The sequence below is a fragment of the Phaethon lepturus genome, unplaced genomic scaffold (genome assembly GCF_000687285.1).
Source record: "Phaethon lepturus isolate BGI_N335 unplaced genomic scaffold, ASM68728v1 scaffold7836, whole genome shotgun sequence".
In the NCBI taxonomy this organism is placed as follows: domain Eukaryota; kingdom Metazoa; phylum Chordata; class Aves; order Phaethontiformes; family Phaethontidae; genus Phaethon; species Phaethon lepturus.
Window position 1 is genome coordinate 58,118 of NW_010545522.1, and position 14,583 is coordinate 72,700.

Here is a 14,583-nt window from a genome sequence, read left to right on the forward strand (position 1 = left end):
CTTGTTTAATAGTATCAGTGTATACTCAAAAGTGTTAAGTATGGTATCTGCTAGTACAAGCATAAGAAGTCTGGAAAGCCCTTTGAGAAAAACAGAGCTGTGCTGCATGGGAGGTGAAGTATGTCTAACCCTAACATCAGCGGGTTTAAGTATTTCCTGGTACCAAGATGTATACTGGAAGATGAACCACCAGTTCATATATAATTACTACTTATGTCCGAAGGGTCATGGGAACACTACTCACTCCCTAAACTGGACCTAAATTTATGTACATTTTATAGGTGATGTGACACATCACACAAAAAAACTTGTTTTATGAGGAAGGAGGAGAGCAAAATCTTAAGGATTAGACCACCAGAGAAACTCAATGGAATACAGTGATTAATAAGAAAGTTTTACTTTCAAATGAAAGGAAGATGCTAAACATTTCATTCGTACAGGAAGCAAGCACTTTTGCTTCTCTTCTCTAAAAACTATCCACCAGGAAAGTCCAAGAAAACATACGATGACTAGTAACATTAGGAAGCTAAACAAACTGAAATAACAGGGTCTTGTGATAGTCACAAAATGTGCAGTCAAGTAGGCTGCCCGTACATAAGGAAATGACTAATTACTTTTAGTTACGTAATAGGCACGTTCATACATTTAAATCTTAGCATACATGAACAAAGTGTCCATACTGCTAAGGTGAAGAACAGCTGTAAAGGCTAAGTTTAAGTGCAAACTGAATTTTCCCTTTTTCTGCAATTAACAGAGGACTTTATGACCCAGGTAAAAGGAAAAGCTTGCACGGATCTTCAGTTCAGTAGCATGTTCCCCAGCTTTTTACTGTAGCAAAACTTTATATTTAACACAAGTAAAAAAGCATTAAACAGAGGAAAGGGAATTTATAACAAAAACAGAATATCAAACAAATGTCATTCCAAATGTCCAAAACGTAAGTCATCTTAAACAAAATTATTATGAATATGAACTGCATAACAACAACAACTCAACCATCATTTACCGTGTTTCTGATAGGAATTTTCTTCGGTTCTGGTGGCACATCCTGAGGAACAAATTTCACTGGTTCCTTAATCTGCCTCCTTGATCGTTTGGTCCCATCTGGTAAGGTTTCCATGGCAATATCAGCCTCCATGTCACTGCTACCTGCCTGGTCACACTCCGAGCATTGCCTGCAAAGTGGAAGATTTTCTATTTAAAACAGCAGTCACAAAAGCAGAAAAAGAAACATATTGAAGTTTGGGTTTAAAACAAATTCAGAAGTCAAGAAACCCAAAGGACACCTAAAGAAGTCCCTCAAACGCATGATATTTTAAGCAACTAAGCAAAAAACAAGGAAGACTTTCTTCTTGATAATTTTTTTTCTGACTCTATTTAGACTTTGAAAACCAAGATTTTGAAAATAGGATTTAACCTTCAAGAAAGATGCACCCTATTTCACCATTTGTATCCTACCATATCCCCATTTTTAATGGTGCCCACTGATCTGTAATCTATTCATTATCACAACTGCTGCAGCAGTTTAATCTCTACAATGACACGCTGCTGAGTTCATTCCGATGAGAGTGCTCTTTAGCGGCAGGGACTTAGCAGAAATGTCTGTTAAGAAAATCAATTTTAATATGTATTTTCTAAGGGAGTGGCTTTTAAATCTGAAAAAATAGGTAAGAGACATTAAAGATATAGAAGCTGGAGATGTGTGTTAACAAACTGTGAATACTGAGTTGAAAAAAATGCTGAGTTTTTTTATAAAATATAAAATCACAATCAGAATTTAAAAAGTGAACAGATGCTATGGTAATGCTATTAACAAGCTCCATGACAGAATTAACAAGATGGGAAGTCATCAAGTTTTGTTCTCATTTCCAGAAAATACTCATCTTATGCAAAGTCATAAATGCAGGTGTTAACTGAAACTGTATTAATGAAAATTAGAAATTATACCCATTGATTAAGAGCCAGTTTTTTAATTCCTTCTCACATTACAATTCCAATTCAAAAAACCATAAATCCTTTCAAATAAACTCTAACTCATAACTGTTCTCATATTAAAAATGTTCTTTTTATAACAACTAAAAAAAAAAAAAAAAATCAACATTATGTCCTGCTACTAATTGGCATTAACACATTAAAATTATCTAAACAAAGGAGCACATTTTTTTTGAAGGAGACAAAATACTTTTATTTAATTATTTGAAGTTAAAAGTTAATACACACTTGTGACAAGAAGGCATCCTCATCCCGTATCTAAACAAAAGCAGAAAGTCAGGTACATATGTTGTGTCTGAGCTGATTTCTTCATATGCGCATGTTCAACAGGAATAGTTTTTCTCCTATGAACTGCAGTAAGGGCTAACACAGTATCAATTCCATCAACTTTCCATGTTTTCTAATTCTTTCAAACTAATCCAAGCACTACACACTCAGATCTCTCCTGTCTATACCAGAAGACAACCGCAGTCATCGCAGTCTGCTAGACAGAGCAGTGACTAAAAAGTCCAAATAGAGGGGATCCAATCCTGGATATTACTCTCTCCCCTCCCTCGTATAAGCATGGAGACTTTATTAGTAACCAAAACACAAGGAAATCAGTTTATGCAGTTTTTGTAATTTGCGAACAGTTTTGGGCCAGCATATACATGTGTAATACTGTATTCTTCCTCCTCTCTACAAACCTCGGTTCGCTATCACAGACATAGTATCTGTTAATATTTCTAGGCCTCTTTAAGAGGCTAAAATAGAAAACCTGTTAAAAAAATACAATGTACAGTAACCTTCACAAAATGCTTATTGCAGTTATATGTTTACATAAATTTGTGTGCATATACACACACAAATATGTATACACATGCACTTAAGTAAATAAACAAAAGCACACAGACCAAACTACTATTATTGTAAAACTTTACAAAGCCTCTCCAACAATGTAACAGAAGAGTAAAGCTTTAGAGATAACAGCATTCCCTCAAAATTTTGTGTGTCTGCTTAGCGAAAGCTTATTTTGTGTTCTTTACTTTTATATGCATTGTCTTCCAGTTGTCCAACTCAAAAATCTAAGGAGATTTTCCATTTGGTAAGCTTCAAAGAGCACAGCCCTCCATAATACTGCAGCATCAGTCATGTGATTAATTTATGTAATGGAAAGCACAACTGAAAGTACTTACTATGATCTGCTTATGCAGATGTAAGCAATAGCTATGAAAGTGTTCCTAAAATACCGTGATGAGAAATTCTTACAAAAAGTTTATTTTCCCTTTATTATCATAAAAAAGTATAATTAAAAAATAAGCATTCTACAACTAAAGAGCTGCATAAAAACCATAAGTTTTTACAAGACAAAAATAGTGGCATGATTTTACAGCAATATTTGGAGCTGGGAGCCCAGTTTCTTGGATCTACCGCCCTGCACCTATGATTTAAGCGTTCCTGTTGTTTAGTTCTGTGCTTTAAAAAGGAAAGACACCTTTTTTTCTGCTACATAAGCTCAGGCAATTGTCCAGAAAATACAACTATGCAGACCAGTAAAGTACTTTAGTTTCATTGGGGCCCTATTTAAGAATAAATAAAGTATTGTAACTTTGCTGTTAGCGAGGAAGACAAGAAACATCTCTGCCAACAGATGAGGTACTGCATGCAAGTTTCTGAAATTACATTTTTATGATGGAGCTTGCTCTGAAAAGAGGTGATACAAGCGTCACAGTAACCAGAAATAGAACAAAGCTAGACATACAAAAAAGAAAGTTGCAAAACCATTGTATGGTGGGGAGGTTGGGTGAATCACCGAACAAAACTTCAAAAACACACTGAAGGTGAGGGGAAAAAAGGAAAGTTATACACATGAACTTACAAACAACCTCTTAATTTACTCGAATAGGCTTTACTATCACAGGCAACCACATCTTATCAACCCTATTATAAAACAGTCAAGCTTCAACTACAAAGTAGTTTGGGTTTTAGCTCCCATAGGGCCCACAGAAAAGCTATTACAGACACACAGTCCTCTGACTTGAAAACAATCTCCTGACTTTCATCTCCTATTATGGCTTATTTCAACATGGTTCTTGAATTTAAAGAACTCTTCACATTCTGCTGTTTAATTCCAACATATTCATAGAAACCAGCCACATGACTCCCCTTCCTTTTAGCTACACGAGGTCGTACTCATGTAATTTCACCTCTTCAAGGCCAATCAGGGAATAAGAGCCCATCACAACAGGTCACCTTCCCAACTGTTACGACAATCTTTACCTACCTCTAAATTAGCAAGCACCGCATGCAGCACAACCAAATTAACAGGCGAAAGGGTGTCAAAGATTCAACTTCTGTACACAGGGGTTTTTTGCTTTTAGTCTGGCCTCACCTAATCTAGACTCAGAGAAAATCAGCAGTGGCAATAATATACCTACTACTAAAATGTGCCTACTACTAAAAATTACTGGAAATGTTTGATCCATCAAGAAATCTCAGCGATGATGTGAAACTTTCTCACTATACAGAAAGTCTTTGATTAAGCACTAACAACCTACAGGAGAAAAGAAGTTGCATGGTTTTGTTGTGTTTTCAACCTGACTTGGTACAAGAATTAATAGCAGAGAAACCTTCCCACTTCACAGAGCAAATGATCTTCTCAACTCACTATCAAAAGACAAGACCAAGTGAAAAGGAACACACATTATTAATTTTAAAAAAATTGTTAATGATCCGGGGTAACACTGAAACACTGCTTTTGTGTAACTGCATGATGCAAATGTTTCTGCATCGTCTGGTGTTGAATGCTGGTTTTGTGCACGGGCAGCTTCAAGAAATGTGTGAACCTGTAACAGGACTTTACTTTGGGGCTTTAGTAAGCACTCAAAGACCAAAGAGTACTTTCAGCTTATGAAGTTTTATAAAGTGAGAGCATTAGATAGTTAAGCTAGAAATTTATAAAGTGAAAAAGTGAATATTTACATCATTGAGAAAACAAGGAGAGGAGCGATAGTTTGAAGATGGGGTGTTTTTCTGGTGAAGTGGAAATGAAAACCGTAGAGAGAAAACCTGGTTATTTCCACCCAAAAATAGTGCAAACAATGACTTTATGATGCTTCTTTATGCTGCAGTTTTACACATAAAAAAAAAACTAAATGCACTTTAACTGATGGGCCTGGCACATGGAAATTTGTGAAATGATGATGAGAAAAGCTGAAGAAACACTGAACACCACTACTTTATAAATGAAAGGTCATGAAGGTGAAGATCTCAAAAATGGCACTCAAAGCCACCATACTGGTAAATGTAACACAAATCTGTTTTTATTTTTGAAACTTTAATAACACAGCAAACATCATCTTTGCTATATGAGACACAAAAAAAACAGATAAAAACATATGAAAATATTTTATTAAAAAAAGGTAACACTACAAAAACTAGGAAAAAATTGAGGTTTTGTTCGATTATCACATTTTAGATGAATTAGACTGGCTTAACTGTGTTATGGTACACAGTTTCACAGTGGCTTGTGTGATGCAAATACAACGGATTGAGCCTGAACAAGACAGTCATTCTTAAAAACACAACAGCACATTAGGCCAGAAGAGGGTTTGGAAGAAACCAGCATTCTGTGCACACAGTACTTACTGTGAAAAGAGTAAATTTAAATCTGTGCTGAGTGAAGACCACTACAGTGCTTCCAGAAAACAGTTCTGTCCTCAGTGTTTAAAAAGGAAAACTGTACAGTTAGTAGTCAAGAGTTTGGTTTGTTTTCAATTAGGAGGAAACAGGTCTCGTAGACATGCTCTGTGGCAAATCACTTCTTGCAAAGTTAGCAAAGAAATAAACCACTTTGAACTTGAAAACATGGACCATAGCTTTAAGATGACACCTGTCCCCTGGTAATTTGAATAAATCACATATTGAATGATGTACTGGAAGTGGAAAAAAGGAGGACTGTTCTCATTCCGGGGATAAAAGACAGTATATATAAACCAAGAATAGTTTGTCAATGAGCTTCAAAGAGCATCTTTCAGACAGTAAAGGTACTGAAAATTTCCCAGTTTCTGAATTTCCCGTTTACTGAAAATTCCCATTTACCCAAACATCCTTCAATTAGGACAACCGACAAATACATAAAAATTTATACATTATATGGAATATTACACTGCACTCACACAAGTTAATAATTTTGTATCATTATCCAATGACTCAGGATGAGAAGACAATCAAGACACTCTGCATCAGTACTGAATGAGTGGGGTCAGGAATATGAATGAATGTCCAGATACTGAATGAGTGTTCATGGGACTACTGGTCAGGGATTCTACAGTCATTCTGTCCTGTGGCCAACAGCCCCCACAGCAGTTACCACCAAAATAACTTGGCCTTCCAGAAGAAAAATAAAAACCACCAAGCCTAATATGATCCTGAGTCCTCGTTTGGTATACCTCATTCTCCAGCATTTCATGAGCATATTACCAAAAGTTATCACTGAGTTCAGCAACCTAATTTCAATAGGACATGCTAGTCCCTTTTGTTAGCTGCCAAGTATTTTCTCAATGATAATGTCAGTATCTTACAATCAGATTTTGATTCATTCTATTGTCTGTCAACACTTGTGCATTGTTTTTGTATCAGTTCAGATCATTCTCTACCAGGAAAATACACAGTTCCCAGCCCATTCAGAATGAGCTGGAGCATAAAAGCACACAGAATCACAGAACCATTAAGGTTGGAAAAGACCTTTAAGATTATCAAGTTCAACCACCAACCCAACACCACCATGCCCACTAAACCATGTCCTAAAGTGCCACATCTACACGTTTTTTGAACACTTCCAGCAATGGCGAGCCCACCACCTCCCTGGGCAGCCTGTTCCCTGCAATTTGTCAGAGAGAATAACATGACTTAATTTTATGGTAACATGTGAATCAAAAGAATATTCTAGTGTTTAATCAACAGAATTTCAAAGAAATTAAAAATTCCCACATTTTTAAATAAAAGTATCACACAGCATTTTACTCTATGATTAGAACTGCTGGCCTACTTTTAAAGCACCACATCAAAACAAACAGAAATTAATGCTTGCATGTTTTATTACTTAAAATAGTTATTACGCTTTTCCTCACAAATCCATTTGAAATGAGGAACAGGCTTTAAACTTACTGTTACAAACAATTTCTTTCTAAAATATCCAGGATGTATAAATGTTACCTTGGAAAAAACTGTCAGGCCTCTGAACAGGGGAAATTCTTAACATTACGTGCTTGAAAACAGTTTCTAAAAAGCTGTGAGACAGTGGTGCTCACCAGGTCTAAACTCTCACTATAATTTCCCTAAGACTAAAATGATTACCTCCTTTTAGAAACATTGAGATAACTAACTATAATTTGTCCTTTATTTAACAAATTAGCTTTTAAATATAAAAAAATTTTTTTCCTTACCATTACATGTAATAGTGGATTTAGTTAAACAATGCCAAAATCTTTTTTGTATACTGTAATATAAATTTCTATTCAATGCAGAGCATGAAATGGACAAAAAGAATAACTATTAACCAAGCTACGCAGTATCACGCAAATAAACTGAATAATTTTTCATCCTCACACACAACATAAAACATGAAGCATATGGAATAAACTCATGCTAAACTACCCAATGTTTAAATAAATATGTACTGATAAAGTATATGACTCTAATCATCAAACCTTTTGCAAAGGCTTAAGTTAGCAATTATAAGTAAATTATTATCAGTCATAATGAAATAGAAAAAAATAATTGTTTCTTAATTTTTACTTACTATTGTAGAAGAGGACTAGTAAATAAAGTCTTTCAACAAGCTTAGTGTTTCAAGGAATTTCCCGCTATACCCATTTTCTTACTTTGTCTTTTTGCATAAATTCCCATTATGTCCTATACAAATATCTGAAAAGTACACGGACCCCGTATAAAAAAATTGCACTTTTCTTCATAGCTTAATCAAAAGATTAATTTTTTTTTATTTTATGTTTTATGTTTTTATGTATTCAAAACAGCAGGGGGGACGGGGGGAACCTTCTTAACTCAAGCTTAGATTAAATGTCCATTCTATGTGGTCTTCTACTGATCCTAAAAAGAATACATAAATGTATGTCCAATCACAGCTCAATTTGTCTGCTATAATCTCACACTCCAGAACATGCCTTAGCTAATTAGAAGTAAAAGTTTGTGATCTGAGATATAATTGAAGTATGAAATTCACAACAAAGGTAAGTTACAGCTTTGAAATAAAAGCGTTTTACTACCTAACCTGACCTATTCTGCCTTTAACACCTACTGAGAATTGTAGTCTTATATCTCCTGGACTGAGGGCTTTTAGTGAGCTTTTTCAACCTGGTTAAAAAGCAGAACAAAAATCAAGAACCTCCGGTGCAAATGCAGAAGCTACCAAGAATTTTTTTAAAAAATGCTTCCATATAACATAACTACTTGGTAAATTTGACCAAAGACCTCAAAATACCCTTGAAATAATGAAAAGACCAAAATCACAGACTACATTAAATAATTAAAGAAAAAATAAGTTCAGAAAAATATTAGTCATGGCAAAAACCTTTCTGAGATTTTCAGCTTTTAAAGGAAATCTCTTTTAATGTAAAAACTAAATTTACTGGGACAAATCCAGGTTTTGTCATGTTAAGATATGAAAGAAGAGATACCTCCCATTTCTTGTACCGGACATCTTGCTCTGCACACAATCATCAAAACTACCCAATAAAATTACTTAAGTAAATGTTTTATGGACGTTTATTAAAAAAATAAAAATAGAAGTTAAGAGACATAAGAAGAAAAACAGAAAGCAAATCTTCTCAATTAAAATAGTTTCACTGTATTTTTAGAAGGAATTCTTGTATTATTCTCATTTGGTACCTTAACCTTCAGACAAGGTTATGATGATTCCTGGAGACACTGTACACTAACTTCTTGCCAGATAAAAAACCTGCTTCTGAATAACTGCTTCTAACACATTTCAGAGCAGTTTAGAAACATGTAGAACGCTAACACAACACAGCGGCACACTAATTTATGACAGTTTGGAAAGCAGAACCCTTACCACATTGTCAGTTCTCCACTGTACCGCTTCACTTCTGTTCTGCCCCACTGGCACAAAAAGAATTTTAATTCATGGAAATGTAACTGCAATAAGTACAGTTATGCATATGCTTCTGCAATTGCAGATTTCAGTCATAGAAGTAAATCCATAGTTCCCATATTGCAATGAACTGATCTACTGCTTACAGGTTTATTTTTAAGTATTTACAAACATTTTCCTAAAGATCTGGACACAGAGTTGCATATCTGGGTCCTAAGATTAACAGAAGACCAAGTCTTTCATTTCCTGAAGGCTGTCTATAGTTTTCTACCATTATTATATGCAGCATTAATAATCGCAAATGAACTCAAAAGCTAAGAAAATTAAAGCTATAATCTATTTCTAGATTGTGGCTAATAATGAGAAAATCTTTACAACTTTTTCTTTTACCTTGAAACATCACTGCTAATAACCTGAAAATAAATAATTCAGTTCAGACTTCATTATAGCAATATCTAATACACTAAAAACTTGGTAGTCTATTAATGCTTATGTCCTACTTTAAGTACAGAGATAGCATGAAACAACACATCAACTGCATTCTTACCAGTAACTGTTCTTGGTCTTCCTTGGCATCCTTGTAAGAGGTGGATCCAGGCAACCAAGATGATAATGGAGTTTACAAGTATCGCACAGTAGCAGTAGGTGTTGATCATGGTTCTTCTTACAAATTCCGCAACTTTTAATGCAGGTAGCAGAAAAGCATTATAATTACATTTGAAATCATAAAGAATAAACGATACATCCCAGCACATCCCCCAGTTTCAATACAAACATATGGCAACTTCAATTTGAATGCGTCATTTAAGTGCATAATTACTTTTTAAGGAGCTTCTACCTATACACACTGAAGCACAAAAGGCACCTAATATAGTTAACAACAATAAAATGGCTTTCAATCCAATTTTTTGAGGACTTCTAATCAGTAAGTAATCACTTGATACTTCAACAAAATGTACCAGTGACAAATAGAAAAAATACTATCTATGCCATCCAAATGCTTAAATAGAAAATTATGCTACTATTATCAGTCTTAACAATCATAGGCTTGTTTTAATAATGCAAGCACCCTGAAATAGGTCTGTGCTGTTATTATGCTGAGCAATGTATCAACTCATAGGAAATTACATTTCCTTTTTTTTAATTATTATTTTACTGGTATTGAAATTTCAGTTATTTCAAAAAGTTCAAGTGCTCATTGATTCCATAATAAAATGGGAGGAACTAAATGGCTGGATTTGAATGAAACAGAACTAATAAAGCATGACTCGTATTATTTGTTTGTGCATACATCAAAATTGCCAAATCCTCAGCCCACTGCCAAGTTCTCAAGATTTCTACCTCTCGCAGCACTAGAATTAACTTTTGCGTATGTAACCCATCTTTATTTAGCCTGCTAGCTGGGTAAGATACCGCCCATTTGCTGTGGCTGGAAGCCTGGCTGCTGCCCTCTAGATAAGCAGCGGACTGTGCCACTTCTCAGCTGGTGCCCACAGAGTAAGATCCAAGCTGATAGGTATATTTTGCATAGTCATGCTCTGGATCCTAGTATATGTTCCACTGTTAGGCTTAGTTAAAATCCAGTCAGTAGCTTCACAACTTACAGAAGAGGGGGAAAAGGTGGAACAATGACAGAGTAAGTGTATACATTTTCTTTTCTTGGGAATGAATAGAAACACAAGTAAGGAAATTTTAAACAGAAGATATCCCAAAGCATTTGACAACCCATGAGCAAAAAGTAAAAATTCTTACATGGCAAGTGTTTTATGCACACAGCCACTGTGACTACACAGCAACAGCACTGCTTGCAAAATCATCAACACAGATGATTGCATTCAAAAGACAAGAAGACTTGTTAAAAATTTTCACATCACAGAGACAAAAGACTCCTCTATTTCAGCTGTAAAGAGTTATCTTTGGCCTTAAAGCACTGCTGTAAAATTAACAAAAAACCCAAACCTTACTGCTGTGTGCTAAGGTGAAGAACTGACTACTATTCAACTTAGCCTTCAGAAGTAGTTAAAATGTATAGACAACTCTGAAGCATTTTGTTAATCAAAAGTGAAGCAAATAATTTTCTCTTAACATTTTTGTGAAACTATAACTTACTAGATATTGTACCTATTCTGTCAAGACTTCATTACTTGCCTATAAAGTACGGCCGGAAGCGTAGAGGTCTTTTGTGTTCCTCCTTCCTTTTTACTTGGTTTCCTTTCCTTAGGAGCACGTAAAATTGCTGGTATGTTCAATTTCTATTGGATTTGAACAAATGTGGTAGACGTGAGTCTTGAGACTTCTAGAGAATACCAGTCCAATCCCAATGCATGAAGAACAAGACTCAAACTATGATTGGGAAATTGCTTAGCTAGCTATCTTACAGCCAAGAGCAACTGCAGATGTTTATCCCAGTATGATTTTGTAATATAAAGTAATATTATACTCATTTTTCAATTCAATAAATAAAATACATAATAAAAATATTGAAATACTAGCTTTTAAAATTTCTTTTCAAGCTTCAAATAAAGGGATGGACAAGGACGCAGCTGAAACAAGGAAAGTCAAATTCACAAAACTGACAGAAGAACACCAAGGCAGGTTATTTTCCCCAACATCCCTGCTACACTGGTGCTCGATAGGTTAATTAGAAAAATTATCTTATTGGACCAAGCTCTCCACAAAGGAGGCAAGATTCTCCTCGGGTTTCTACTAATCTGCAGTATGCTAGCTTCTCAGACAGCAACCATCTATCAAAGTCATTTCTCAGCAGCCCCGTGGGTCTGCATCTGTTCAGCCAACTGGAAAAAAAATGTCATGCAAGCTGTGTAAATGAATTCTTCTTAACTTTTCTTTTCTCTCTCTCTCTCTTTTTTTTTTTTTTTTTTTTTAAATTTAGTAACATTTGCACCAGGAAATATATTTGTGAATACTTACTCAAAGCCATCTTAAAAAGGAGGGAAAAAAAATAATCTTCATTCAAGAGATATGTTATGTGAGAATCCTTCTTCACAAGTAGACAGGTGGAAAAATAGAACTAGGAATAGCTAGCATACCTGAAGAACTACTACTACATAAAGAAAGGGTAAGCTTCATTTTTCTGAACAGCAGCACAAATTCAGCAGTACCAAAGGGCATGACAAAACTGTAACCTAATCGTACGTCTGCATTTTCACAATGAACAGTTTCTTCAATCTTCCTTAAAATCATCATTTTCAGTCTCTGATATCTAAAATGTCCATTGCCATTTAATACCTTTGACATAAAACATATATCAAAACACTACAAGAATCACACTTCTCTTTTCCCCATATGTATCAATGAGAACAAAGATAATTGCTGGCAACAGGAAGTAATCCAAATCTTCTCTTCTAGATATTTATATTCATTTGACCAAAATATTCTGCTCTATCAAGTTAAAAACCATTACATACATACTGCAGTTTTAAAGATTTATCTCTTATAAAAGCCATAAAGAGTTACCATCTCATTTGAAGCCTACAGTAACTAAAGACAATGTGGAGACAAAAATGGTAGGATTAACTCATGCTTCATGTTAAGGTTCATCACAAATGACAAGTCAATCAGTTATACCAAATGAAACAAAGATTGCTATTACAACAACAAAATTAAGCTACGGGTTCCCAGTAGATGGTTTGCAGAAGTCTAGGTATTTCAATCAGGAAACATTATCCCCAGAGTGAAGTCCAGGTCTGACCAAATCAATTTATTTGGCCATAGAAGCGAGAGAGAGAGAGAAACAAAAAGAGCTATTCTTGGAAAACCAACTTTGCCTACGAACCATAAGGGGCAGGGAGGGGAACAACAACCAACCTGTCCAATGATTCTACCCAGCAGAGCCCAAATGCCTTGCCCTTCGTTTCGCAGTTTTCCATTCATATTTTGTAGCTCTTCCAAGGACTCACACAGCTGAAAAGTTAAAGAAAAAAAAAATGAAAAGGTATGAAAACCTATTAGGAGTTATTTAATAAAATTTATTCAACCTCTTACCTATCTAGGGTGCATTACTTTATTGCGGGATTAAAAAGCAATGGAACTCATGTCAATATAGCTGAGACCAATGCAATCATTCAGCAATTTAACAGAACTAAGATGAAAACCTGGGCAGCCACCTGTTTTGTAAAGAAGATCTGAAGCATTTCAGCATGAAAATAAGGTTTTATAAAATCAATTAGAAAGCAAAACTAAAATACAGCAACATCTTGTATGTGTTGTCCATAAAACCTAAGCAGCAAGATTATAACAAGTAACCATATAAATGAATTAAAGTTCTATATTGCCATACCAAAGAACACTCACTCACTCTCATAGAAAGAGATATAATTTATTAAAGGATGAAAGCAGAACAAAAGGCTTTTTTCTTCTGGAAGCAACTATATACGACCTGTTAATTTGGTTAAAAGACCCACACACAATCTCCTTGCCCTTTGCCATCTTTAGGAGTTCACAAGGACCTGCTGTTTCGTTTCCGTATGTTCTCATTTAAAGCACACACCCAGCAGTTTAAGAATTAATGGCAACACTATTTTTTTGTCATCACTGACCATCACTTGATAGGTTCTGAATTCAGCAAGAATTGCAGCATGTCATCTATCACAAAAGATACAGTATTTCTATGCTCCATTTCAAAATACTTAAAAATTAAAATAAATATTTATTTAGTAATAACGCAATTAAAACACAAAGTGCTTTTTTAACCATGGTGATGAGTTAATAAAAAAATTACATCAGCAACATTTTGGGGGAGCAATGCCATCATTTATGGGCCCCAAGTTTCCTATACTCAAACAAAACACACAGAGGACACTATGGATGGGTGAATACTTGTTATTTCAGCCTGAAAAATTGGCCAATTCATTAAACCTAGGATGAACACAACTGCAGTTGGAGTTAACATAAATAAATAAATGACACTCATAACACCCATGAGATGGACCTGTCTGTCCACGTGCAGTTTGTTACCAGAGCTCTCAGTTGGGTCAGTTAAAGGACTCATTCCCAGCCAACATATGACAGTTTAGTTGATTTTAATTGGGGGTGGGGAACAACCACAGAATATTTTTAAAAGAAACCCATTTTCAAATATTATTTTTAAAGAAAGAATAGTTTGTCATTTTCTTTCTAAATAATTCTGTTTGGAAAACAAAATGCTGTGCTTTTTGTATTTAACCTAATGCAAAGTTAACAGCAGCAATACTAAAACAGTACAATGGTTTATTATCCCTTGTTCTTTACCTTATTATACTCCACATGAAGCTTTTCTTGCTCATTCTCTAATTTATCCTTGATATTCTTCTGTTCAGCCATATTCTCCTGGATTTGAATCATGCGCATATTTCTCTCTATTTAAAAGAAAATTGCATTACTTCCTATCCTTGGATATATTTTCAAGTTTTATGCACTGAAAAAAGTGAAGCAATTAAAAGCATAAAACCGTATCAAAAAACCCCACAAAACTATCATTT

General features: G+C 34.9%; 1 protein-coding gene across 1 annotated transcript in view; it reads right to left on the minus strand.

Moving 5' to 3' along the window:
• Positions 1–14,583, minus strand: part of PHF14 (PHD finger protein 14) — a gene marked incomplete at both ends in the record, with an annotated part of 110,866 nt that overhangs the window by 53,970 nt on the left and 42,313 nt on the right. Inside the window, 5 exons of the mRNA XM_010288976.1 lie at positions 1,007–1,175; positions 9,651–9,782; positions 11,252–11,355; positions 12,932–13,027; positions 14,354–14,460. Coding sequence (XP_010287278.1) covers positions 1,007–1,175; positions 9,651–9,782; positions 11,252–11,355; positions 12,932–13,027; positions 14,354–14,460 — 608 coding nt within the window. The remainder of the gene's footprint in view (positions 1–1,006; positions 1,176–9,650; positions 9,783–11,251; positions 11,356–12,931; positions 13,028–14,353; positions 14,461–14,583) is intronic.